Source organism: Hirundo rustica, chromosome 4, assembly GCF_015227805.2.
Source record: "Hirundo rustica isolate bHirRus1 chromosome 4, bHirRus1.pri.v3, whole genome shotgun sequence".
NCBI classification, from domain to species: domain Eukaryota; kingdom Metazoa; phylum Chordata; class Aves; order Passeriformes; family Hirundinidae; genus Hirundo; species Hirundo rustica.
The window spans coordinates 52,437,587-52,465,252 of NC_053453.1; the positions used below are offsets into that span (position 1 = coordinate 52,437,587).

Here is a 27,666-nt window from a genome sequence, read left to right on the forward strand (position 1 = left end):
CTGCAGTTAGTGATTTTTATTGTTTTGCTGGTTTTTAAAATTTATTTTTGGAGAGATAGCCCAATATCTCTCTACAAATTTTTCTAACTTGTCTTTAGTTCTAGCATGGGGAGTTCAATCACTGGGCCAGAAACCTCTTGAGCAAAGGAATTTCTGGCATCTTGGTTGAAGCTGGCACCAACCCATTTTCCATTGTTCTCATTAAAGGAGCCATAATATGCTAAGTTAAATAATAATAATAAAAGCCAGCCCAAAATAAAACACCCAAGTAAAAGCAGAATACGAAAAGAATGTATTTTGAGTGGATTACTGTAAGAGAGGATTTCCCTAATTTGACTATTTTGTTTTAAATAAAAGCACTATTTATTACTGCAAAAATCTGTAAACTGATCTTTCCAAGTGACTTGAACACCTTCCCTGAGTAATTTGCCTTCATGTACAGCCCTACAGTTTGAAATGTCAGGAAAGGAACAGCTGGCTATCCAGGCAGAAAATTCTACAAGCCGTAGCTGTTACAAATATTCAAATGCATGCAGTAACCTAAAAACCAGTATGACTCCCAAATATGAACAACTTTGACTTAGGGCAAAGAGTCCAGCAAATTCAATCTATTTAGGTAGGAGTAAAAGAAATCATACCAGCTCTCCAGATCACAGCATGCCAGAGCAGCAGCGCAGCTTAAGACCTTCAAAATACCTCTGTAAACAAGTTTTTAAGTCATACCGTGCTTACCACACAGTACAATATTTTTAGTCATAAAAAGTAAGTCATATCTTCAACATGGAAATAAAAAGCTTGCTTTTTTTTCCTTCCCTCCCTTTCTTTAACCAATAATTGTCACTTCACCAAGGCTAGTATCTGCATCTAAGAACTAAGACCATTTACCTTTCTCTACTTTAACCTCTGTTACAGCTAAACCATAGCACATTAGCACATAGTCATGAAAATGTCTATGTTTTCCACAGAAACAAAAAGACATCACAAACTCATTTATATAACAGAAAAGCAGTAGTGTTTTGCACTCCTTCATCTCCTCCTTGAAAGGAAGATTCAACCATTCAACCATTGTGGGTGTACACACAAAAAATACCCCAAAAAATTATGATTTTTTTTTTTTTTTTTTTTTTTGAGAGAGAAAGAGAGAGAGAATGAAGCAGAGAAAAAAGCAGTGAGCATCTTCAATTTGATGCAAAAAGGGGGAAAAAACTTTAGGACTGTAATTCATACACATTTATGATGCCATTACTTGTGCTAGCAGTCCAAAAACTAAATCCTTAGCAAATCAAAATTAGTGGTACTAACTTGGTGTAGGTACCACAGAAATTAATTTTTATATTTCTTAATGTATTTTTACATTAAGAATACAGAAAAAAATGCTAATTTAGACAGGACTCGAAATTATTAAAAGTCCTTATAGCCCTTGTAATCGTATTAGGTTGGAAAAGACCTTTAAGATCATCAAGTCCAACCATCAAACCAGCACTGCCAAGTCTACCACTACATCTTGGAGGATTTTGCTTGCTATTCTTTACGTCTGTTATCTGACTCCCATGGTAGGTGTCATCCAAGAGTTGGCATCTAAACAGCAATGAAATACTGAAAAGAGAGCAACGTTCAGCCATTCATATAAACAATACAATGGAGGTCAGTTACCTTGGGCAGCTCCTTTAGGAGAGATTGAAAAGGCAACTTTAGGAGAAAGAAACAAGGAACAGCCACTAAGCAAACAGACATAAAAACCTCCAACTTCTTGGATAAGGAATTCCAGATGTCAGTAGTGTCCAGCAGATAGCTTTCCCTGGAATTCCTGGAAAGGAACTAGAGGACAGGAGTAGGTGGAGGAGTGGGTGGTGGTGTCTGATATACAGAGGTTTTGGGATTTTAGTAATGTGATCAGCATGCAAATACTCTTCTCTTCAAAGTACAGTAAGCTCTGTAAGAGAGCAGAAATCAGGATATCCTCCATTCCACTAGCAATCAGAATTACTACTAACTGGAATAACTAGAGATAACAATCAAAGTATCAAGATATGTGACACAATTTTGCAGTACCGTATTTATAAATCAAGCCATCTGAATTGGAAAATATATTTTCTCTGGTTTTGTAAAGACAAGTGTGAAGTAGTCTCTTGATGAGATGAGACTACAAGTTCAGAAGCAGGCTCTGTGTACTTCCTACACAGGACAAATGCAGATTTTGGGAGGTGAGGAGAGCCAAAACAAACTAGCCTGTTCTTATCTGAAAGAGAGCACCATAAAAGCCTCAGAAAAGAAGTGCCAAAGTGTGGAGTCCCTAAAGCAAAGACACACTGTTACACCAAAGAATTCACACTTAGAATGTACACTGTCCAAAATATTTTCCTCTCTCAATATTCTGCAGTAGTGCAGACTAAACACATTGTGATAATAAGCGGGAACTTTACTTCCAAAGTTGACTTTTTTTCTATGCGACTTCCTTTTTTTTCCCAGAAGTCATCCGGCTTCCATTTCTTTCCACAGATTAAGAAAATACTTGCAAAATAGCAGTACACTAAGCTGTAGGTTAGCTGAGGTATTATGAAAAGCCTGTATTTATTTATGGTTTGAAAGGAAAAAAAAAAAAAGATAGAATCACTGAGGACGTGAAATGAGGAGTCTTAAAAATCATGAAATGATGATTGAAAACCTTTTCAAGTCTAACTTTCAGAAGTGAAAGCCTAATTTTAAAATATTTTTGCTTAGAATACTCAGACAAGAATCTTCCTGCGGGTAATACTTATCATTTTAAGTACAAAAACTTCAAAACATTTTATGTATAACACTGGTAAAATATGGAAGACAATGAAACTTTTGCCATTTTAAAGTGCTTGTGTATAAACTCTGCACATTGTTTAGAAGCACTACATTGTAAGGGTGCAAGTCTGCTTTTGTAACTTTATTGACTTACAAGTCACAGGTAAAACACAGCTGCTTCTACAGATACAGCTTTTGCTCCTGTCTCATTCATTTCTACCCACTTAATTGTACAACAAAGGTCAATTCTTTTCTCTATGCCTCAGGGCCCTCTTAAATGCACAGGCAGACTTGCCTTCAAATGCAAACTTGTCCTGTCGCTCACTCCACTGTATGGAATAAAAATATTTGTACAGTATGAAGGTGATTAAAATATTCCTTAATCCTTAGCTGGACCAGTTTTCATTTGGTTTTAATCTAATGGTCTCACACCCTTAAATACCCTATCAAATCCCTAAGAATATGAAAGAAAAAAGCTAGAACTCTCCTACTCACATGCTGGTATCAGAGCAAGCCTGAGTTACCCCTGGCTCGAAAGCACAGTCTGACACACTAACAGAACTGCAACACCCTGTGACAGAGATGTCTGGTACGGCAAACACAGACATCCTACATCTCCCTGGGGTGACTTGCTAGGACCTCGAGCAGAGGACTTAAATGTTTGGGGACATTTCTCCAATGGGCTACTAATTCTACACACAAGAGAACAATCAGCAATATAAAAACAGTTACGTCTTTACATAATTCTTCAGTGTAATTCAAGAAATAACTTGCCATTAATTCCACAGAATTTGGGTTGATAGGCAAATTTAGGTACCTCAAATCTGAGCTGATAATCTGAATTAGGATTTGGATACTGCTTTGAAAATTGCAGCATGGATCTTCTGACAAAAACCAAGCTCTGCTGAGGTCAGTACTGCCAGTAAATCAAAAAAGTGTAATGGCACTCAAGGCAAGTGTCAGTATCTTCTGTAATATTGAATGACCTTAAAACATCAAACAAACCCCGAATACACAAGCTTTTAGCTAACTGTTTACTTTAAATTTGGTAAGAACAATGTTTTATCCTACAGGAAGAGAAGCTATGCTAGGGACCTTTGTGGAATTTCAACCGTTCAAAAGAACGCTGCAGTAGTTCATAACAATATCTATCATTCTCACCAATCGAACCAGATAACTTCAGGATACACCACTACAGCCTTTTTATAGTTTTCAGCAACACCGTGAAAGAGTAAGATTGGTTCTTTTGTGCCATTATAGCAGTGATGCTTACATGTGCCCCCGACATCAGCAGGCTGCTGAAAACAAAGGCCTGTAAACTGGCTTCTTGATTTCATAGTTTTCACACAGTAAAACTTAAGCCAGGGGGAAGGAAGAGCTATTCTGCTGTATAAGTGCACACAGTGGTAAGTTTTAATGAAGACAGGGCCATGTGAGACACACACATTCAAAGATGAAAGGCAATGATCATAATTTCTTACTGAATATTAGGAAATTTTCTTCACTCTGAGGGTGATTAATATTGCAAGAGACTGTCCATAAAAGCTCTAGAATAAACCTGACAAGCCTGATACAACTTAGAAGTTAAATCTAACCTTCAAATCTGCCCCTCCCACCCTTAGAGCATGGTATTGGACAAGATGACCTTTAGAGTCTGCAATTCCTTTTTCCAGGTTAGGCCAATTTAGCTACTACTTTCTTTTACCTGTAGTGTCACACAAATCCAGGAAGACATTGTATGTTCCTGCTGAAATGTCAAAGAAAAATAAGATACTATTACCAAATGTTAAGCAATTTTGTGATGCTCAGTGGTTCCAATCCCATCCAGACATTACTGCAATTTTGGAGGGTTTCATTAAAAACACTTGCCTCAGAATCTGTACATTAAACTAGCAAGCCAGGGAAAAGCTTATTCAGTAGGTCTAACAAATGACACTTTCTAAATTACAGAAATGATCTTGTTTTGATACCTTTCTTACAATATGAATCACTTCCAGACGAACAAATTTTCAAGACAGTTGAAGACTATCCCATTGCTACAAAACAGCAGGTGGGGAATAGCCAGTTGAGGTACTTCAAACAGCAGTAGCAGCTTGGCTTACCTTCCTACTAAAAGTGAGTATGAACTTGGCTCACTTTTTGTCCAAATAGCTACTGTCAAACAGACTTCTCCACGTGTCAGTTACGAAGAGTAAAACATTCATCTTATAAAAAGGAGGAGTTTTTCATTATTCAGTCCCTTTCACTAAGATTAGGGTGCATACATTTCTGGTTGTGACAGCAGGTGGTAGTTTATTAGCACAGGAAGAGTTGCTAATTAATGCTGCTAGAGCTAGGAGCAGAACCTCTATTTAAGGACTTCAGCAGAATTTTTTTTCTTGCCCCTGTCTCTGCTCTGTGCACATCAACAGCAATTTGACTGTTTTGGAAAGATGTTTCTGGATCACATTTGCCTCTTAATCTTTGCTCCAGCAGTAACAAAGTAAAAGCCCTATTACATCTGATAAGGGCACAATAGGCTGCTGCCATGTAAAATATAAGTATTTTGTGGGGGGAGATATTTAGTCCCTAAGCATGCCAGTTCAGGTCAACCTCTTTGTAATGGATGAAAATATGAGAGAATACCTCTAACAAAATGTTCACCTGTAATTAAGCATAATGACATCTTTCTCCATTGGGAGGGAGCAGGAGCATGGTCTGAGACGGCCATGATCAGCTCCAGCAGTCCAAGCAGGCTGCACAAACGTAACACCTTTGTGACACAAGCACTGCACATAAACTGCAAATCTTTCACAGGACTGAGATGACTGTGCCCATTTCATTTCTCACTTGTACTAAGGATTTTGAATGGGTAACTTCCTCATAATTAGCTTAAATTGAAGTAAATTATATCCATGTTGTAAATGATCAGTTGAAGATTTCTGAAGACCTTGTATACAGTTTAACCAGGTAATTCCTCCCATAAAGATGACAGGTATTAGAAGAGAACACTTCTCAGGTATCATCTACAGTTTGATTAAAAATCTTAAAATGCTGTAACTTTAGTATGGTAAGCCGTCCAAAAGAGTTCAGTACAGCATAAAAAGGGTTCACAGCATTGCAGCAGGGTTATTCATTGTTGCTGCGTTTGTTTGCATTTTTGATGTGCATGTTTGTTTAATACTAGAAGGCAAAAATGCCGAGTTTTCATTCCCGAGTCAAGCTGGGGAAATAATCTGTTACGTAAGGTGCCAGAAATCATCCAAGGATGCTGGCTCCTTGTATTCAGTTTTGAAGTTATACTTTAGCAAAGGTAATTTCACATGAAATCAGGGCTAGGTAAGAACTATTGCATCCATTGAAAATCTCTCAGAAGCATCTTTTTATTTCTGTTCCTTCATTTTCCAGTGTCCTAGGGTGACTTTATGATGCTTGTATCCCCAACAGTCTATTCTATTTGTGCTGTATATTGTGCTCTGTACCTTTAAGACTAGTTTGGAGAGTGAAGCAGGGAAAGAAGAAATGCAGAGTTTGTTTTGAGAAAAACTGCCTGACTCCTATACATTCCTTCTCCAGACTGTGGTTCGTCTGAGGCACCGACAGCAGCAGGAAAGAAATCTTTTTGCTTTTAGTTCGTTTTAGCTAGCTAAAACAAAGAAATTCCCTAAACTGTTGTTTGTTTGTTTGTTTCCTTGTGACTGTTTAAACCTGCTCCAAACTGAAAAACCTGAAAGAGCACTGGGAACTCAGCACCTAGGGCCCATCAGGGCCTGGACCGCCAGAAAGACTAATAAGAGACTAAGAAGGCTAAGCTACCCACAGCAAGGACTTTCTGAATTTACCACCTCACTTCAAAACAGCAAAAGGTTTTATTGTTTTGTATTATTCATTCTTTATGGTTGTGAGCACTTCGTTAAATAAATAGCTTTTTCCACTCTTCTCCGAAAAAGTTCTTTCCCCGACCAGTTAGGAGGAGAAACCGCTTAGGTTTACTCCCCAGAAGGAACCTATTCAAAGGTTTTCTCCCAAATTTACTCTAAACCAAGACATCCAATAAAGCTTTCAGCCCACTGACATGCAGGTAAATACTAAGAAATTTGCAGGGCTTTCCTAGGAGGTCAACAACTGGCAGACTGCTCTGGAACTCTGGTGCAAGTTTGTTCCCTTGCTGAAACCGTATCTTCTGAATAGTTCCTCAACAATCTCAGTGCAGAGCTACCCAGATCAGATTGCCTAACAAAAGGCAATTAAATTACAATGGCCAGCTTTCCTGAAAAGTAAATTAGAAGCAGTCAAAGAAAAACCATTCCATCTGCATAGCTGTAGAGGCAGTAAATTCTACTAAGTCTAACCAGAACTGGAAAGGGAAGGAAGCATCTTCTGTGGTACAGCTATTTCTGTAGAGAACATCTGACTCAACATTCAAACTTAGAATCTACCTTTCACTAACAAGCTCCAATTTTATTTCAAACCAGCTAGGAGGGCAACAGTAGACATGGGTACACCAAATCACATAATCACTGCAGAAGGATGGGATCTCTGAGATCATCAATCCTATCCCTTTGCTCCAAGCATGGTTAACTAAAGCAGGATGAAGCAGGATTGGGGTTGTGTCCAGCTGAGTTTTGAGTCACTTAAAGGGCTATGAATGCACAACTTTTCTGAGTAACCTCTCCCAAAGGCCTGACCATGTTTAACAGTAAAAAAAAAAAAAAATTTTTTTTTCCTTGTGTTTGAGGGGAGTTTCCTGTACTTTAGTTTATGCTAATGACTTCTTGCCTCTCCACCAGGCACCACTGTGAAGAATTTGGCTCAGTCTTCTTTAGTCTCCTCATCAGATATCTATACATATGGATAATATCCTCTCCCAAGTTTTCTTATCTCAGGGCTAAACAGTCACAGCTTTCTCGGCTTCTCATCTGTCAGGTGCTCGAGAGTTCTTCTCTGTGCTCTTTCAAAAACCCAGCCCAGTATCTCGATGTCCAGCTAATCCCCACTGTAAGTAAGTAATAATACGAAGAAGTAATGTCAGATTTTTTCTTCCTTCTCTTATGACGAGAGGTAAACTCTGTCAAGGCAGACAATTTTGTTAGCTGAAAATTTGATACTGTGGGTAAAAAAAGATTCAAGTGATTGATTTAAATTTAAGAGAAATACCCACAATTGAATTTTGCTGGCATTATGCTACAAGTTGCATAAAACAAGTACCTTCAACTACCTTCCTTCTTTGTTACTTACTAAAATTGCACCTTTGGACTTCAATCAAAATATTATCAAGAATGATACTCCTACAGCAGAATCTGTATGACAAGGTTCCAAATTTATTAGTCAAAAAATAAAAATATCACCTACCACTAATCTCATATTCCTTAATAACCAGAGTTTTAAAGAGAGATAATGATTTAATCCACTTGAAAAGCTCCAATTAAAAATCAGATCAACTATAAAGTAATTCTAGTTTCCACTTGCACTTAAAATAAGACACCTAACAAACACAAGGCTATGATAAATCCAATACAATACCCCTCATCGCTCACAATAATAATGTATTTCACTAAACTACTAGATATATAAAGAAACAATTCAGAAGAGCACAAATCTAAGTCCTGCTGTTTATTTCTGCACTGATTTTTCTTCTGGAACTTTCTGAAAGTTTCTGCTTCAACAGCTTTTGTATCTCTTGATACCACAGTAAGTTGCTTAGTCTGAATAGACAGAAATAACAATTACTTTGAGAAATTTTGCTCATGTCCACGATGAAAGAATGTCCATGTTCAGCACTACAACTTTGCTGACCTCAACTTGTCTACGTCAGAAATGGCTTCTCACTGTCACAGATGTAGCGCACTTATAGTTGCCAGCTTACCTAGGAGGCAAAGTAGACCTTCACCCCAAGTCACATTCCAGCCTTTCTGCAACAAGTGTAGCACAGATCAACAATAAAGTCTCACAGGGAGACATACAATTAGGCTTAGGATAAAAAGAGTTCTGTGATCTAGATTTTTCCAAAGACCACCTTCTTGCTTGCTCCAAATGACAGGAAAAGAAGAAAATTAATTGAGGTATCAAAATTGAATTACCACTGCATTAACTAATGAAAAGAATATGGAATACAACCATCACTGAAATACTTCTAGGACAAGGCTCTGTTCTTCCTATCCAAACAAAAACCCCGGGAAAAAGTCCAACCAGTACTGGATTTCAGTTTGAAATCATATGAAAAAGCCTTTTCCTAACAGAAATCAGTAATTTTCTTCTCTGATCAAGCTGCTTTCCCTAAAGCTCTGTTTACCAGCATCTTATATTGTTCATCCTCAAAAGAGTGTTTTGTTTGTAATTTTTGATCCTTTATTAAAATGCATAGTAAAGGCTCAAAGAGGACCAATCTGCCATATGCACACCAAAAGGAAGGCCCTGGTTCTTTCATATTTCACATTATTTCAGTGAAGAGCACCTGTATAAAAACTCCATGTACAAACTCACTACGTCAGTGCTAAGTTTCCAGAATGATTACCCATTTTAGAATAACTTCTGATTAATTTTTTGAAATTGCAATGCATGTTTCTATGCATTTACATTTAAGGCAAATCAAACCTGCCTTTTTTTTTTCCAGCCATCATCCACTACTACATATATATGGATATTTAAGGAACCAAATGGGTAAGCACCAAGCAACCCAGCATGTTTAAACGAGAGTGCTTCACACCATTTACTACAGTTAGGTCCTTTTTAAATAAACAGGTAACTCACTGTTTGTTTTCTTCACCAGGAGGTGGAGTCTTGCCATGCCCCTCCATTACAAAATCCTCATGTTCCATCTGCAAAGGCAAGCATTGCAGGTCAGAAATCGGTAGAGTGAAACGCACATCACCTAAAGTGGCCCTTTTCATATGCAACAACTCAAAACAGCCACTTTATCACAGTGCCTGATCCAGAACAGATCATGTAGTTTCTTAGCAACATATATACATCTCCAACTCCATTGCTATGGTATCATTTCATAGCACAAATTTCAGAAAAATCTTGCAAGGGAAAAAGAATGGTTTCATGGCTATAGCAGAATACTATCAGTCAAGGTACATCGGTTTTAAGTTCTGCTCTGTTAAGGACTTCTCTTGTCATTCTAAGTGTTATTTCTACCATTTTTCCCCTATGTATAAAGCAGAAACTAAAAAATGGCTTTCCAAACTCTCTGGAAAAAAAATAAAATTTTAGAAGAAACTTACTAAGCACCAAAAAAAATTGCTGCAAAAGCAGAGTACTTATTGTGAAAAATAACTTTTCTTTGAAAAAGGACTTTCACTGCACACACAACTTAGTTAGCATGGTAAAAAAGAGGCCTAAGGAAACCTCAAATAGATGCTGTTCCAATGACAACATAAGGTACGCATTTCCTTTGGCTCTCTTATTAGAAGATTCCAAGGGCAGTAAGGAAGTTTTATATTTGTTTGCTTTAAAAATACCAGTTTTAGCATAGATTTTCAGTAATTTCTTTGGAGAGAAAGAAGAATTGCAGTATATTTGCTCATTCACTAATTATGCGCTCTTCATTTAATCACTTAATTCAGCCGGAAGTTCCTGCACAGGTAGCAAAACATTCTTCTCTTTATATAAAAATTCAACACATGTAATTAGTATTTTATATAAACATCCAAATACAGTTAGCAATGCTCTGCTTCATGTGAAGCCAGCGAACAGGTCACACTGCAATACTCAGTAAGCCACACAACAAACAACTGAATCATAATCACACATAAAACCATGGCACTACATTAAACTGGAAAGAAGGGAGAAGCACTGTTCAGTCAGTTAAGACAACACGGTTTAGTCAGTCTTTGAAGACTGAAAGACTGAAACCATCTAAACCAAAATCCATCAGCCACTTCCCTTTGTGCCCCTGCACCCCCTCCAAAAGAGTCAAGTTTATTCATTTGTACATTGATACTTTTGTCAGGTCAACAATACTTTCAAACCCTCAAAATCAGCATACTGACATCTAACAAGGATACAAGAAATGATCTGACTGCCCAGGCACAGCCTTAAGCATAACCATGAATGAACCGACTAAGTGGTGAACTGTAAGATGCTAATGACATCCATAAGACAGACAGTCAATCAAATATGTGTAAATTCACATTTGTAAACATGTACCCCCATGCCTCCCGGTCCAAAGAGTATTTTTATGTAAAAGCAATGTTTGAAAACAACAAAATTCCTATTGACAGCTGTTAAACAACTTGGACTTTTATCCATGTATTCCCACCATATCAGACACACAAATCTATTTGTACTTCAGTCCATACCAGATTCACAAGAGCTCTAACAGCTGGACTCACACTTGTCTAGCTAAAGAGAAAGACATCCATTCCACTTAATTCTGTTCTAGAAAATGCTGAAACGCCAAGCGCGTCAATGGGTAAAGTAGTTACACATTTGTGGCCACATCGCAAAATAACAGAGTTCTGTAAGTGAGAGTAAATGTTTAAGAATTATACAGGAGGTAATTTAGCCTGTTGCTGGTATGAAACAACTACAGTTCACAGGAACAAGGGAACAGTTTGTGGCCAGTACTGGGAAGATGAAATGCAAACTTTGGGGGTAAAGAAGCACCACATACAGCATATATAGTGCTAAACTAACAAGGTCCCCATATAAAACAGGAAATCAGTGTAATGAAAAAGTAGAAAAGGAGGTATGGTTACCAAAAAAAGTGTAAAAGGCAATGATTTTAAGCCCAACAAAAATGGAGGAATGGGAAATTACTTCGTTAGATGATAATCAAGAAATCTGAGAACTTGTAAAGCACCATCAGAACAAGGCAATCACTGAAGTACTGCTGATAAAACTGTTGCTTTATTATGAATTTTATATGAAGAACACTAGTCACATTCCAGTTCCAGCAGGCTTATCTAACAAAGCTTCATTTCAAAGAGAAGTGGGCAAATAATGACAAATATAAAAGGACCTGAGGTAAGAACAAGATTGTGCGTGGACCAACAATCTCTTTTAAAACAATTGGAGAACCCCAACTGCTTTAAGAAATGTTAAATCAGTTTGCTGTTCTTCAGACAGTAGACAGAAGTATCTGAAATTACTAAAATCTGCATTACAAAAACTACAGAAGATACTGTACAATGGCACAGACACTCACAAGAAGCTCACCAAAAAAATGAATCACTGAGTGAGGAAGTACTCAGGAACATGGAAACTATTCAATAAACAAAATAAAGATTAATTAGTGGGGTTTCATTGATAAATAAAGCCAATTAAAAAATGCAAACACAAAACACTTGTACCTGAGAGGCTCTGGCAATAATACAGGCTGATGACTGGGGAGCAGTTCCGTGGAAAAGGTCTTGGCATAAAGCAAGCTGATTGTGAGCCAGCAGTGTGCCTTGTCATGAAAGGTCACCAGCATCCCAGGCTTTGTTAAAAAAAGCCTTGCCAGTAGACGAGGGAACTGACTGCCACCTCTACTCAGTGCTTATTATTCCAGACATGGTCTAACACACCTCGATTTGGGCCCCCACAATACAAGAAGTACATCCAGAACATGGACACAGTAGCCACCAAGATGCTCAAGGAGCCAGACTACTTGTCCTGTGAGATTCAGCATGGAGAAGAGAGGGCTTTGGGAAGACCTTAACAGCAGGTGTCCCTATCTACAAGGAGGTCAGCAAGCAGTCAGGCTCATCACAGAGGAACCCTGCGACAGGACAAGGTGCAGCCAGACTACATTCAAACTAGAGAAGTCCAGAATGGATACAAGGTAACTTATTTTCACCAAGAGCACAGACAAGGAGTGAAACAGCCTAGAGCAGCTTTGCAGTTTCCTTGCTTCAAGTTTTTCAGGGATTAAGTAAAATCCCTCACAACCTCGTCTGACCTCATAAGTGACCCTGCTTTGATCAGGAGGTCAGACTAAAGACCTTGTAAGACCCCTTTGAACCTGAACTTCCCAGCAATCCTATGAACACAAGAATAGATTCAGTTTAATATTGAAAGACAGCATACATGACAAAAAACATTACCGCATTCCCAACCCAGCAAGAACCTGCACTTCAATCTGGAAAAGTCTAAGTAAAATATCTTAGAAAGTTGCATAACCACCACCCCCCCCCCCCAATAAAACTACCACCAAGAAAAATAAAGTTATGCTGAAGAAAGAAAAGTCTGAAGCAGATCCATAGTACGACCTCTTTTAGAATAGTGTCGATGAGTAGAGACAATGAAGACTCAAACCTCCTCCAAAACACTCCAAAAACATGAGAGTTCAGAGTAAACAACGGTGTAGGCAGAGGGGAAATTTCACATAAATAAAATCCAACAATTGGCCTGCAAATGTCCCTCAATGCAAGACAACACAGCATTGAGGCATACACGAAAAAAAAGCAGTGTGACAGTATTGTAAGAAACATCATCCCTTTGCTATTACAATACAAATAAAACCCAACTAACTCTCAAACAACACCTGTAAGAGGACACACAGAGAAAATGTACTACTAAGCAGACCAAAAATTAGTTCTTGAACAAATTGCAACACTGAATTTCACAAGTCTTTGCAGGTTTTATGGTTTATGTACCTATAGGTACAAGAATTTATCTGTGTATTAGAGGATTAGAAACAATAGGAGTACAAGCTTTTCTGTTTCTGGCAATGACATTACTTTTGCAAAGTAAAAGGAGGAGTGATATGAAAAGATCATTCAACAGGTCTTATCCAGTGCAGCAATTTCTGCCTTCCTCTTTTTGCAGAGCCTTGACTCCAACTTTCTTTTGTTTGCTTGCATATGTTAAACAATTTGATGATCAGTTATCTCTATTTTTCACTTGGAATTCTGCAGGTTTTAAGTTTTTTTCTAGAAAGTGATTAACAGCTTATTTAATGGTCTAAAACTTCCAGAATAGGCTCATAAAGTAATATCCATTTCCACCTTTCTGCAACATTTACAAGTCACTTTATTGAGTTCATCTTAATTCAAAGAGATATATCTGACAAAGTGCCTTTTGAAAACAATTAAAGAGCAAGTAAAGTTCCAATAAAATTCCAAAAGCATTGCTTACATATTCATAAAGTTTGCTCTTAGGCCCAGCTATCTATTAATTAATTTTAAGATTAAAAAATACTTAAAAATTAAAATGTTTAAGTCTTATTTTCCCAATGACAGTAATGATATCATACTGCAGAAAGAATGATAATGTGGTATTTTAAGTTTTTTATTAAGTGACTATCCGAGTATGAACTGAAGAGAGGAACAGCATTTAAGAGGCACAGTTACCTGAAAATACCCTATCTCCACAGTTCTTATACAACTTCTACACACACTTCTTCCCCACAAGTCTTTCAGTTTCCCTTCATTCGTTCATCACCCTTATCCTGTTCATCACTCTCTGAGTCTCTTTTTAAAGGAAACCAGAGCCCAGAGTCCCCGCTGAGTTCCAGTCATCTACAGCATCAAGCAGCCTCACCAGATCTGGCTCCCTGCAGCATCTGGAAAAGGCTCTGCTTTCTAAGCCTTGAATCCCTTGATTCAGCGTACATAGGAAACAGAGTTGTCCTCAATATGCAGAATAAGAATGGAAGGTGGAGCTAAGACAGAGCCCTTGGATCTGTTGTACTGCTCCCAAGGAAAGAAGAAAAGGTGGAATGGCAGAGGATCTCAAACACTTTAGCTTCTCGTAAGAGGACTGCAGAGGGAGCCATGGATTCCAGGAGCAGGAATCAAAGGAAGCACACTCCACACCTGTTTCTCCTGGCAAGCAATGAAGAAAGCTTCAAGATTCTGGCAGCTGGAAGCAGGGACCAGAAATAGACCCTGAAATAGCAGGGGAGGAATTCAATAGAAAACTTTTTTTTTTTTTTTAATGAACTGCCAGTTGTTGAACTCTGCATTTTGTTATTTCAAAGCCTTTTTCTCTAAAAATCCAGGCACCTGTGAATTTCCAAATTCCAACACAAATTAATATATTGAGTGTTCTAAATAATAAAAGACAATCTGTTTTATTTAAGAAAATCTATTCAGTATTAGACACTCAACACTTTTAGAAAATGAAATTTATTATGAGTTCCAACATAACAAACTATTATATTTTTTTGTCCAGAAATGCAACACCTGCTACTAAAATTTCATACTATTCTTTCTAAAAATATCTTCAATGAGATCCTAATGGATTTTATTAATGAGTAAGCCTTATCTCCTAGACAAAGTCAGCAACACTCTGAAGAGTCAGAAAGTTTCAAGGGCAAAAGCCTCATCTTTCCTGAATGCTGATGTCAGAAAGTACATTTTCCTAACAAGATTCAACACTTGCATTAGCAATCCCAGCCCACCAAAGATGAACTGAGCTTAACAGGAACCAAGCATTTTCTTAGGAAAAATGATAGATATTTGTGAGAAATCCTTTACTTATTATGAAAAGCTATTCATTTTAAACAGTATTTTGGTCTTCACCAGTACAAAGAAATGTACTAATGCAGCTTCATCTGAGAGCTGCTACCACCACCTTTTCCTACTCATTCCATAGTTCCTTTTCAAAGCTGGTTTTTTTCCTATTTAAAAACCAAAACGAGCAATCCCCCCAAACAAACAAAACAAAACAAAAAACCCCAACAAAACTCCAAACCAATCAAACAAAACAATTAAAAAACTCCAAACAAACAAAAAACCAAAAGAACTTCAGCCAGCCAAGAGATGAAGACTAAATATTTCACGGACTAGCATCGCAAGGAGACAACACGAAAGCCTTTTCTGGCACATGACCAGACACTCTGATAGGGACCAGCCAAGGTCAAATGCTGCTTCTGCAGGCTGTGGCCATCTACTTCCCGTGCTTTAAGTGAAGTGACGATTTTCACACAGCCTACCGCAGGCCCAGTTTAAGACTGATAAATCTGATGTTTTAGACAACTACCGCTTTAACACCAAGGTCCCTCCCAATCATGAGCAGCACCAGCACTAATGTCAACAGGCCATCAGCACTTACTTTATCTCAGTAATAGTTGTTTTAAGGAGAGTTGCACAAACCAGTCCTGAAATCCAAGCGATTAGTCACTAGTCGGTACTGCTAACAGCGGTGGAAGCTGTGTTACAAAAAAAAGAAATCTCGGAGACCATTTGAGGTCTGACAGAAATACAGCCACTACTACGAATGAAAGAAAAGCTGAGTCACCTCTTTGCCTGGCTTCATTATAAACACTTTGGACAAAACTGCATTGGGGAAAATTTTACTCACTAGGAACAGATTAATTAAAATTTTAATTTAACTCCTTTTAATAAAAATGCAATTTATCTGCTGACACTTTAGTAATTTTTTAGGAAAAAATTAATGTTGAGCTAGCGTTTCAAAATATGCATAGAATAGCACAAACTGTTTAGCAAAATTAGTCTCAAAATAAACTTCTTTGATTAAATCTTAATTTCAGTACACAAATGAAAGCATTAAAAAAACCCTTATAATCTGTGATTTAAACTTAAAAATAGAAAAAACAGCCCCTAAAATGAGAAAGCACCAAGTATTTTTCTGAATTACACAAAGGAAAGTCTTAAAGACAAGATATCCATGAAAAATTGGCTGAATTTTTGGTCTTTTTCAGAACTTTGTTGTATTGTGCAGCATTGTGATTTAACTAAACTTTCACTTGAACCTATTTCTAGGAATTTTTTCCCTCAATTTTGCCAAAGCATACTCTTCATATATAAAAAACACCACCAAAATATGTGAACTGTCTCCTAGCCCACTCAGTATTTTCTTTAGGCTTTCCAGCAGCATGTAGATGGAACATTTCAATGTTATTACCATCACATGGCCTTCTGTTAGTTACAGGAGAAGTGAAAACTTAACATAATCCCCCTGCTAAATCACGCTTCACATCCAGTGCTCCCTGCTAATTATTTTGAATGTTAACACACTTAGACCACAGTAATTACCTTCAAAAGTTACTGATCTGTTACTGGTGCTTGTTATATGCAGCTTAATGGTTCTTTAACACCTGACTCACTGAAACCTTACATTAACTAGAAGAAATACCAACATGTGAACATACACCATCATTAAAACATGCATCATCCGTACAGAACAGTGGGACAGATTGTCAGTGGGAACTCATTTAATGATTAACCTATGGAACTCAGAATATGTAATTTATGCTACACCTAAACAAGCACAAAAGCTGCAGCAGTGGTTAAAGACCAGAAGTTTTGCTATTAGTTTCAGCTGTCACCAATTAGTCACTAAGTAATTGCAGAAATAACCTATGGCTCACTTTCTATGTAATATTTAAAATGTTTGTTAACTAATATTCTGTGAAATACCCAGCAGCTTAGCATAAATTCCCTACTAATCTTAAACAGTTTTTATAAATATCATGAAAATAACAGCTGCACTTCGGAAATGCTAAAAAGGTTGGGATCCCAGTCACATTCCATATTGTATGAATAAGAAAGTTTACTTAATAATTTTTTAAACATTTTTAATGTATTACAAAGCTGCTAAGTATTTAAAATACAATAGTGCATATATATATAAAATATTATAATTAATATAAATCTTGCTCTGAAAGCAATTTAAAGCATGTAGTTGTTTGCAGCAAGATACAGGTTACCTTATGTCAACCACTGAAGATGTTAAAGTCACTCAAGTCATGGTATGACAGGATATCCAGAAATATCATCTGAAAACTTCAACTCTGAAGCTGCCAAAGCAGCTTTGAATAATAATTCAACCATCTCAGACACACAAAAAATGCATGAAGTGTTCGGAATTTAAGCAAAAGGGCTTTTCTTTTCCTGCTCCACTGTTGATGATCCATTTTTTAGTGTGTTTCATCCATACGCTCCATCCATTTTGTAGTGTGTTCTGCACACACATAGTACGGATGGATTCCAGGAAAATATAAATTTAGTAAGACAAAAAAGTTCCAATTTTTTTTTAATTAAACTTTTATATTATTCTTCAGCTAAAGAGCAGAAGCATTTCACAAGCCATGAATTCTTGCTAACTTTGGCTACGTTTTACACTCCCATAACAAAATTTTTACACTTTCAATTTATGGGACACATCTGACCCTAAAGCCCTTGAACAGTTCACCTCCGCCACTACTTTCAGAAGCCACTTGTACGCAACCCAGTGACTCTCAATTCATTTTACATTCAATTAACTATTTATGGTGCAGACACAGATGAACAAATTATAGCAGTTTAAACTGATATCTGTAAGGAGCTGATATTCTGATATACACATTGTTAACCACCCTGACACAGAAGAGGAAAACATATTAACTTTCTCCCAGCTGGATTTGAAAATCTAGATTACCACGAAAGGACAACAGGCATGAACTGCTAAAAGACTTTTCAAACACTTAAAAAAGCAGATGATAATCAGAATTACAAAAAACTAAGGTACAGTCTTGCACTACACATTTAATCACCATCACTGCCATAAATACCGTTTGCAGCTGTTTGTTAGGAATGCCTGAAAGTGATATAAATCAGGTGCACACAAATTGGTGCTGAAGTTATTCTACCTTAAGATCAGAAAGGCAAGCAATAAAAAGAACTTCCTTGTTCTGTGTTCATGGAAATCTGTTGTGTGGATTCTAAACACACAGAAACAGTGGCCCAGAAAGTTCCTCAACAGCTGTTACATGCATATATTACCCCAGCCTCAGGTCTGTATTAGGCATCCACTTTTGTCAAAAAGGCGAAGGAATATACCCTATCCGCAGTCAAAGCACACAGCTGCTTTCCAGTTTCTCCAGTTACCAGAATGCAAACCCAGACTCATTTTAGTCACAGGAGAGCTACTGACACTGCTGCTTTCTTGTAAAATTTCTACAAATTTATCAAGATTATTAAAAAGATTAGCTGACAGACCACCAAACCATTAAAATAGCCACTCATCTCTGGAGCAGAGCCTGGGCTTTTCTAAAACTTGCCCTCAAAAAAACCCTAACAAACCTTTAGATGCCATGGAAGTAAGTTATTTCTCTGGGAATTACATGTGGAAATTGTATCTGTTGAAACCAACTAATATAATTTCAAAGTACCTCTAAATATTTCTTAACTTAATTCCAAAGTACTGTATCTGTAGACAACTACTACATTCTCCCTTCTTATTATACACCCTCTTGCCCACTGCTCAAATGCTTCAGTGACTTTAAACAAGTGCCAGGAAATGCTGACATGTTTTTAATTTGGCTTTTACCCTTTAGGGGAACTGATATCACACTATATGTTTTTGCAGAGTTCCAGTGTCCTTAGCTGTCTGGTCACTCTCTCATGTACTGGAATGATGAAGACCATCACTACTATTTTTCACTACTACCATCACAAGAATAACAACCCACACTCTTCTCATCAAACCTCACATACACATCTTGCACACCCAAAGAATGAATGTCCTAGGTTACAAGGTAAGATGTGCCCAAAGTATGTATTCTGTCACCATCTACATGAGCTGTTGAAACTAGGTTGGGCAGTGTTTCCCTTGCCCCCTCCCTCCAGACTGTCTTCTGTTAATGGCCCATCAATGCCCTGCCGCATGACTCATAGGTAAATCCCTCCAGGAGCTATCTCTGTTTAATGGGCAATCAAGGACCCATTGCAGGACTCATAGAATGATATCAGCCCCTTGTGAGATGCTCTGCCCATGGGGAGGAGCCAAGCATTCCCACCTGGATATAATCTGGGATTTGGGACAGCACAGGCAGCCTTACCCACTGGATTCCCAGAGGACAAGAGCTACCAGACCTTTCTGTGGGATCACTGCTTCAACAAGACCACTTCATGTGGACTGCTACCTCCACCACAGGGTATCAGGTTGTATTCTGACTCTGTCAGTGATCTTTTGTACTACTGCATTTATTTTACTTTACCATTTTTTCCCCCGTCCTATTAAATTGTTTTGGGTTTTTTTCTGACTTGGAGTCTCTTGCTGGTTTTGCTTCCAAGCCAGCACAATGAAAAAAAATTTTTTTGAGAAAGTGAAAAATAAATCACATCCACCTAGTTCACAAAATGAAAAGGAAATAGTTGTTGCAGTGTAATGCAAATGTACAAAGTCTTGCAAATGCCTGAAGTCAACAAGACAAATGAATTTTACACCTTTCAATGACTCAGCCAAACTAACATTCTACAGATGATTTCTAAAATAAATCAAAGATTTTTTTCAAGTAGGGTAGCTAAGCTTTAATACCCCTGGCTTCAATTTCTCCCCTAATTCCTATTCCCCTCACAGACAGGAAAATTGAAAACAGTCATCAGTGCTTCCGCATCTGTAAGACTCCATATAAAGTGATCAATTAGAAAGAACTCTGTCACAATTCACGCGGACTACAAGCACTGCCAACAATTCCATAAAGCCAATACCAAATGGAAAGAAATCAAAAGGCAATATTCTGAAAAGCCAGAAACCCTTCAAATTATGCGCCAATAGTATACCTGCATGAGAAGACACTTGGTAAGCAAAGCCACAAATCAATTTCCCTGACTGTCATCCACACCACAGTGGGACTATATCACATAAGCTCTCAAATGGAGAAACACTTTTTTAATCTTTAAGCAAATACCTGCTTTTTTGTCTGCTTTGCAAAGTATTATAAACTGCTGTATTCAACTGAAGAGATGCTATTGGCTGAGAAAAAACAAATGAGAAAATATTTATGAAAAAGAATGGGAGAGATGAGTTTTTAACTCATTTTTTTAAGACTGAAGGGTTTTTCACTTAGAAATGAGACACACATCTATTCACTACAGTGACATGCCATGCCAGTACACTTCCTCCACATGAACTGTACATACGAAGACTGGATCAAAGAACGTATGGCGACAATTCTTACATATCTCAAAGTCACCTTGGCACATGATGGTATTTTCCAAGAGAAAGAAAATACATCACTGTGTTAACCTCTTTTGTGATTCAAAAGCACTTCAGCATACTTTGAGATTAGAAAACAGAGAGTTATCTTTCAGTTCAGCATCTATACTTTAGCAGTCTTCACCACAGATAAGCAGGTTTCAAATAAGCAATCCATCTTGACTCTGTAGAAAACAGTACAATTGGCAGAATCCTGAACTTGATCCTGAATCTCTTTTAAAATGTCCAAGCAGCAAGGCTATCAACAGCCTTTACAATAGATCAAGTAGTACCGTCTAATTCCATGTTATTTTTTGTAAAGTTCACAATTTTACCGTATTTATAACTGCTTTTTTATAGTGAACCCTCATAACACACAGTCCTGGTTTTGGCTGGGATTGAGATGCATTTCGAGATAGTAGCTGGTAGAGGACTGTGTTTTGGATTTGTGCTGGAAGCAGTGCTGATAACACAGGGATGTTTCTGTTACTGCTGAGTAGGGCTCACACAGCATCAAGGCTTTTTCTGTTTCTCACACCATCCCACCAGCAAGCATGCTAGGGGTGCACAAGAAGCCAGGAGGGGACACAGCCAGGACAGCTGACCCCAGCATCATGCTCAGCATTAAAACTGAGGGAATGAGTGTGTGTGTGGATGTTGGCCAGTAATAACATTGCTTAGAGACTGGCTGGGCATCGACTGTTTTGCAGCAAGCAATTCTTTTCCTTTTGCATCATTTGTTCTTTCACAGGTTTTATTTTCCTCTCCTCTTTGTTGTTGATTTGGGTTTCCCCCCCCCGCCGCCCCAAATTATTACACTGCCTTTATCTCAACCCACATATTTTCTGACTTTTACCCTTGCAATTCTACCCCTCCATCTCACTGCAGAGGCAGGAGTGGATGAGTGTGGTGCTTAGTTGCCAGCTAGGGTTAGACCCCATACCATAATTATAGCTCTTGTTACAATGCCTTGAAATTTTGAAGTTTGTTATAAACTCACAAGCAGTTTTACTTGGGTAAAATTCTTCCCATCTCTTCCCCAAGTGTGCAGTCTTTTGTAGGAAAGTATTTTAGGTTCTTTTCCTGGCCTCAGTGTTGAAGTTCCAGAGAGAAACTAATCCAAAATTTCTGATCCCCTTGATGGACTATGTTAATTTATACTTACATCATAACACTTTTACAAGCTTTTATAACATGCAATTAAATGGAATTTGAAGTAAATTAATTCTTTACTGAGAGGTTAATGGATATATGTATATTTTTTAATATATGATATGCAAGTATTTTGGGTTTGAAATTACTCTCCTAAGGAGCTTTAAAAGTTCCAGGTTAACAAAATGAAGCTAGCAGAGCTTGGAGATAATGACATCCATTTCTGCTGTGAAAAATTCTTTGTCCTCCTAGTTCTTAAGCTGCTACATTTTGGAAGAGGCATAAATTGTCTTGTTAGGCAGAATACCTCTGTACTTTTCAAAAACTATACTAGATACTTCATACAAAGACTCCAGGAACTTAATATAGTTCAGCTTTACAAAGACTAGCTGCTCCTACAACTCATGTTCCAGAAAAACAATGAAAGTATACCCTGTATATCAGGGCACAGAAATGCTGGAAGCTTGACAAGTAACACACCAGAGGACATTAAAAATGAAATAACTAAATAAAAAACCCCAAAGCCTACTGTCCTGGATACAGTGGAGAAGCAACAGCCACGTGAGTAAACTGAAACCTACTCAGAACTGTCAGGTACTCATAAGAAAATACACTGAGGTTGAAAGCTCACCTCTTGTAACAAGCCAAAATTTTCCAAGAGTTCAGGGATTCATACTGCAGGGAGCCATCATCTGAAAGCACCAGCCAGTACTAGACTAGAAAACATATTTTTTATAATTACAGTCACAAAGCAGACTGTTCATTTCATTACTGTATAGGCATGAATGCTTTAAATTATTTAGTGCTATCTGAAGAGAAACCCAGTTCTATATCACTAAGTAGGATTATAAGCCCCAGAGGTACAGACGTAAAGGTTTTTGATACTCTAAGTTTAATTACCTAACTAAGGGGGTGGGTTTTTTATTATTATATTAATTCTAAATCCCACAAAATGAAAGCATGAGCCTAACTTTTGCACTATTGTCATCATTATGCAACATCCACATCAAGAACTGAGCATACCTTACCCATAAATGCAGTTAGTGGAGCATTCCTGCTTTCAGGAAAGACAACTCCTAACAGTACTTCCTTGTGAATTTTAAGATTCTATTTATAAATAAAAAAATACCTAAATTAACATAACCTCGTGTTCCTTTATTCTCAACATACATGAAGTAAAAGCAAGTGTTTAGATACTTGAGTCACATACTTTTTGACCTTTTTATCATCTCTGTGTAATGCTTCAGGATAAAAAAAAAAAAAACCAAACACCGCAACAAAACATAGCCAGTGCCAACAGAGTTCTGAAGAGTGATTTAAATAGAAGGCAAGTACTAGCTTACAATTAGACACCAAGAGGCAAGAAAAATAAGAATTAACCAGGTTGAGAAGAGACAGTATTCAAAAATGTAAGGGAAAGATTCACACTGATAGGTATTAATAATGTAGCAACTTTAAATAAACTAAGTAAATAAACTAAGAATTAACAGGTGGCCTCAAGAAAGCTTTTAAGTGGCACTGGACAGTGAGACTGAAAAACAGGACAAGTGTCTCTGGTTTTTAAAGAGCCAAAGTATGAAAAAGTAGCCTAATTCTTGGCCTACCATTTCAGTTCAATAATCATTTCTATAGATACTAATGAAAACTTCGAATAAAATTACATTTACTTAACACTACACAATACAGAATCTTTCCCCTTTCCCTGTACTTATTAGAAATTGAGTGTTATTAGACATCCTGTTCAGTCACATTTTTCATCAAAATTTTGTGTGTCTTGATTTTTAGTATACAAAACATTAAAATGGCAGAACTATATTCTTTCTCCTTCTCTTTCTACAACAGGAAACACTGTTGCACTGGAGCAAAACCACAATTCATAAATACCTTTCTAAAAATTACTTTAGTTAAAGTCCCTCACTCCCTCTGAATTCATAAGCTTTTACTTTGAGACATGAAGAAACAACTAGGAGTAGAGTGAGAAGTTCTACATTTAGCATGAGCATTTTAATTGCATTTTTTGATAAAGATTTCTTCTGCATAAGCTCAAAACTCCTGCCAACATCGAAAGAAATCTGAAAGTACTTCAAATCAGGAATAGAATTTTAGCTTCCTCCTGCAATATTTTACAGCAAAGGAGCAAGTGAGAAATCAAGTTTAACTCTTGTCTGTGCAGAAATCCTTACCTGATGGATCAAAACAGTTGAAATCAGTCACAAACAAGAATCTTGGTGCTTATTGATATTGTCAGCGTACTAACGTTTTTAATGGAAAAAGCCTAGTAATTGTTAGTAGCTAATTACCTAACACAAAATATAATTAAAAATTAAAATCATAATCCATATAATAGTAAAGGATGTAGGGTTCCAAGCAGAAACACTGATTTTCTCCTGGTACAATGGAGAGGTAGAAGAAGATTTCACTTTGATATCAGGGAACCAAAATGACTCAGTGCTTCCTGCCTCCCACTAGCAGCTCCAGCGATCATGACTGGGGAGAACACCATAGGGGTCTTGCTTAGATTCCCAGTTCCAAAGAGATCAGTCCTATAAATTTCCCTTGATCATACCCCACTAGTGAGCCTTTGCCACTTCATGGTGGTAATTCAAGGGTTGGACTCAATGATCTTGGAGGTGTCTTCCAACTTTAATGATTCTAGGATTCCTTTTCATTTTTTTTTATTTTTTTTTTTAAAGGAAAAAAAGAGACCTTGAAAAGCCAGAAGCCAGACAGCCCACTCCAAACTATTCTAAAAAATGAAAGGATACTTTACTGTATGATACTCACTAGCAGATCATTTGGATAAAATAGACCAGATATTATTATCAAATAAGACTTCCACATCTGCCAAAACTAAATTAGTTTTTAAAACCCATATGCTCATTTGAAAAAACTGACTTCTGCACAGGTTGCTTCCCCTCTGTATAGCACTAACATTAGGTAATTAGTGGAATCAAGAGCATGCTACTGACAGATGCCAGCTGTCTTTAACATGTTGATGCCATTTTAAAGAAAGCGTATGCAAAATTGAGAACAAGAACACAACTCAACAACCACAATATTAAAAAAATTAAATTACTAATTCAATAAAAATGTATACATTAACAACAGTGGTAGAAATAAACACTAAAGTGAGAACTGAGTCCATCAGTAACCTTTCTTAAGCTTAATTTCCAATGAGTTGCCACTGAGTTTGCCACTCATTTCAAGAGTGACAAAGCCAAGCATGAAAGCTGACTTTACACCTGTCTCACCAGGTTGTTAGGAGTCAAGCAAGAACATCATTCTTCATGATGTCTGACTGCAGGGCTTAAATTTTCTGATCATACCCTACATAGTGTTAATTAGTTTGAAGACCATAAATATTTAACGTGACTTGCTCAGCTCTACATAAGGCACAATATTATGTTTTCTTTTTCAAAACCAGAGGAAATCTCCTTTTATCTTCAAGTCTTGACCAGGATATCTCAACATACTACACAGTCCAGGATGCCAGAAAATCTGAGACACTTACAGAACCAAACCAGTTCACAAGCATACAGCATGACAAATCATTTGTTTTCTACTCTACGATAGAATCTTCATGTGAAACTTTTTAGGCTATTTTCAGTCTAGCACCACAAAAAAAAATTAGTTCTTGCAGTACTCAAGTATTTATATCTTGATATTCATGATAACACCATGAAAGATGATTTTGGTCTCATCTCTTTCAGAACACTTCTTTCAAGTGTACCTCATGTCTCCTGCCTGAAAAAGCTGTGAGTGGGTGAGGAGGGATCGGGAAATAACCTGACAAAAAAAAAAAAAAAAAAAAAAAAAAAAAAAAAAAAAAAAAAAAAAAAAAAAAAAAATTAACTACACTATTGAATATCTAAAAAAAGTATTTCATAGAAAAATGTATCTTTATGAAAATAGGTCACTAGATCATGTAAGCATTTGTAAATTAAGGGAAAAATTTTAATGATACTAGACAACATAGTGAAATATATTTTGCCTAATTTTTTCCTAGGACAAACCTTCAACTGTTATAAATATAAAACTCTTCTGAGACAAAGAAAGAGAGGATAATCACTGAAGAAACATGGAAAAACAGACTTCAGTGAGTAGTCCTGTACATCACCAAATGGAGAGAAGGACTAGATGTAGTCATGACTTTTTTGCTTAATATATACTGTTCCTATTAATCTTTAATTAGTCCTTTATTAATAACATTAAATACCAAATGCACAATTCCTGATCTCCCACATTCTCTATATGACAATTGTTTCAAAGCAATACTTCATATACATTTAGGTATTCAAAGTCAGTATAAAGAATTTGGTTTTAAATTTAAGCTCATCCAATTTTTGGAGCAGAGACAGAATCTTCACCATTATATCCAGAATTAAGCATACCCCTCATTGGAGGAAAAGACAGTTACTTCAATTAACTTCCTGCCACACGGGCAAAAAAAAAAAAAAAAAAAAAAAAAAAAAAAAAAAAAAAAAAGCGTTGTATCCATAAATATATGGTACCTGTCTGTATATACATAAATGTGTGTTCACACACACACACAGACACAAAGATTGCTTCTGTGTGGTGAAAAGAAAGCACCAATAACTATGCTAAAATCAGTAATTATTGCAGCAGGATGTCTTCTCTCTCATGTCTATTACCCACTGAAACACATCCTTGTCAAAAGATGCATTCAGTAGCCTGGATTACTGTAAGTACATCCACTGGTATGTTCTCATTTTTCAGCTCCTAATCTAGACCCAACATTCCTTCAAAGCTATTTTAAATTAACACAACTCCTAAAGTACATGCAGCACAATTGCCAAATCCTTTCCCTAATAATTACTTAATTCCTAACTTGGTGCTTACAGCTAAAAGTATGTTCTTTCTTAGACCCTAAAACCATGGAAACATCTCTCCAAAGGTCTACCTAGGAAACTAATCTAAACTTTAGTCTTCTGGTTTTTCATTTCTCAGTCTGTCTCTTACACAAAGCTACAGGCAAGCTAACAATAACTCAGATTTTTGTGAAATGTGGGAAGCATATTTTAAAAACAGATCAGTTGCAATGTTGACACTAATTCATTAAGTAATCAGGACTATAAATTGTATTTATAAGCCTACAGAAGAGTATGACAATGACTACGTGTGCTGGCTTGAAAGCAAAACCAGCGAGAGACTCCAAGTCAGAAAAAACAATTTAATAGAGGAGAAAAAAAAAAAAAAAGTAAAATAAAATAAAATAAATGCAATAGTACAAAAGATCCCTGATGGAGTCAGAATACAACCTGACACCATGTGGTGGTAGCAGTCCACATGAAGTGGTCTTGTTGAAGCAGTGATCCCACAGAAAGGTCTGGTAGCTCTTGTCCTCTGGGAATCCAGTGGGTAAGGCTGCCTGTGCTGTCCCAAATCCCAGATTATATCCAGGTGGGAATGCTTGGCTCCTCCCCATGGGTGGAGCATCTCACAAGAGGCAGATATCATTCTATGAGTCCTGCAATGGGTCCTTGATTGCCCATTAAACAGAGATAGCTCCTGGAGGGATTTACCTATGAGTCATGCAGCAGGGCATTGATGGGCCATTAACAGAAGATAGTCTGGAGGGAGGGGGCAAGGGAAACACTGCCCAGCCTAGTTTCAACAGCTCATGTAGATGGTGATAGGATACATACTTTGGGCATATCTTACCTTGTAACCTAGGACACTATGTCATTATGGAAACCAAAGCAATTTGTGCCTTAACATTTGCATCTTCAGGAAGTAGGCAAAAAGCAGGACATAGCATTGTATTCAACAGAACACTTCACATGCTCCTGTCCCAACAAGGTATATTGAGAATCACAAGTGCCTTTAAAAGCAACACACTATGCAGTCTCACAACATGGCACATACTGACAAGTACAAGAAAACAATAAG

General features: G+C 37.2%; 1 protein-coding gene across 8 annotated transcripts in view; it reads right to left on the reverse strand.

Moving 5' to 3' along the window:
* The window catches only part of TNRC6B (trinucleotide repeat containing adaptor 6B), a 129,368-nt gene that overhangs the window by 75,613 nt on the left and 26,089 nt on the right, over window positions 1-27,666 (reverse strand). For 6 of the 8 annotated variants that reach the window (XM_040062024.2, XM_058420292.1, XM_058420290.1 and 3 more), the window contains exon 4: window positions 9,502-9,569. The exons of the other annotated variants lie outside the window; for them this stretch is intronic. In XM_040062024.2, coding sequence (XP_039917958.1) covers window positions 9,502-9,569 — 68 coding nt within the window. The remainder of the gene's footprint in view (window positions 1-9,501; window positions 9,570-27,666) is intronic. 8 annotated transcript variants of the gene reach the window in all.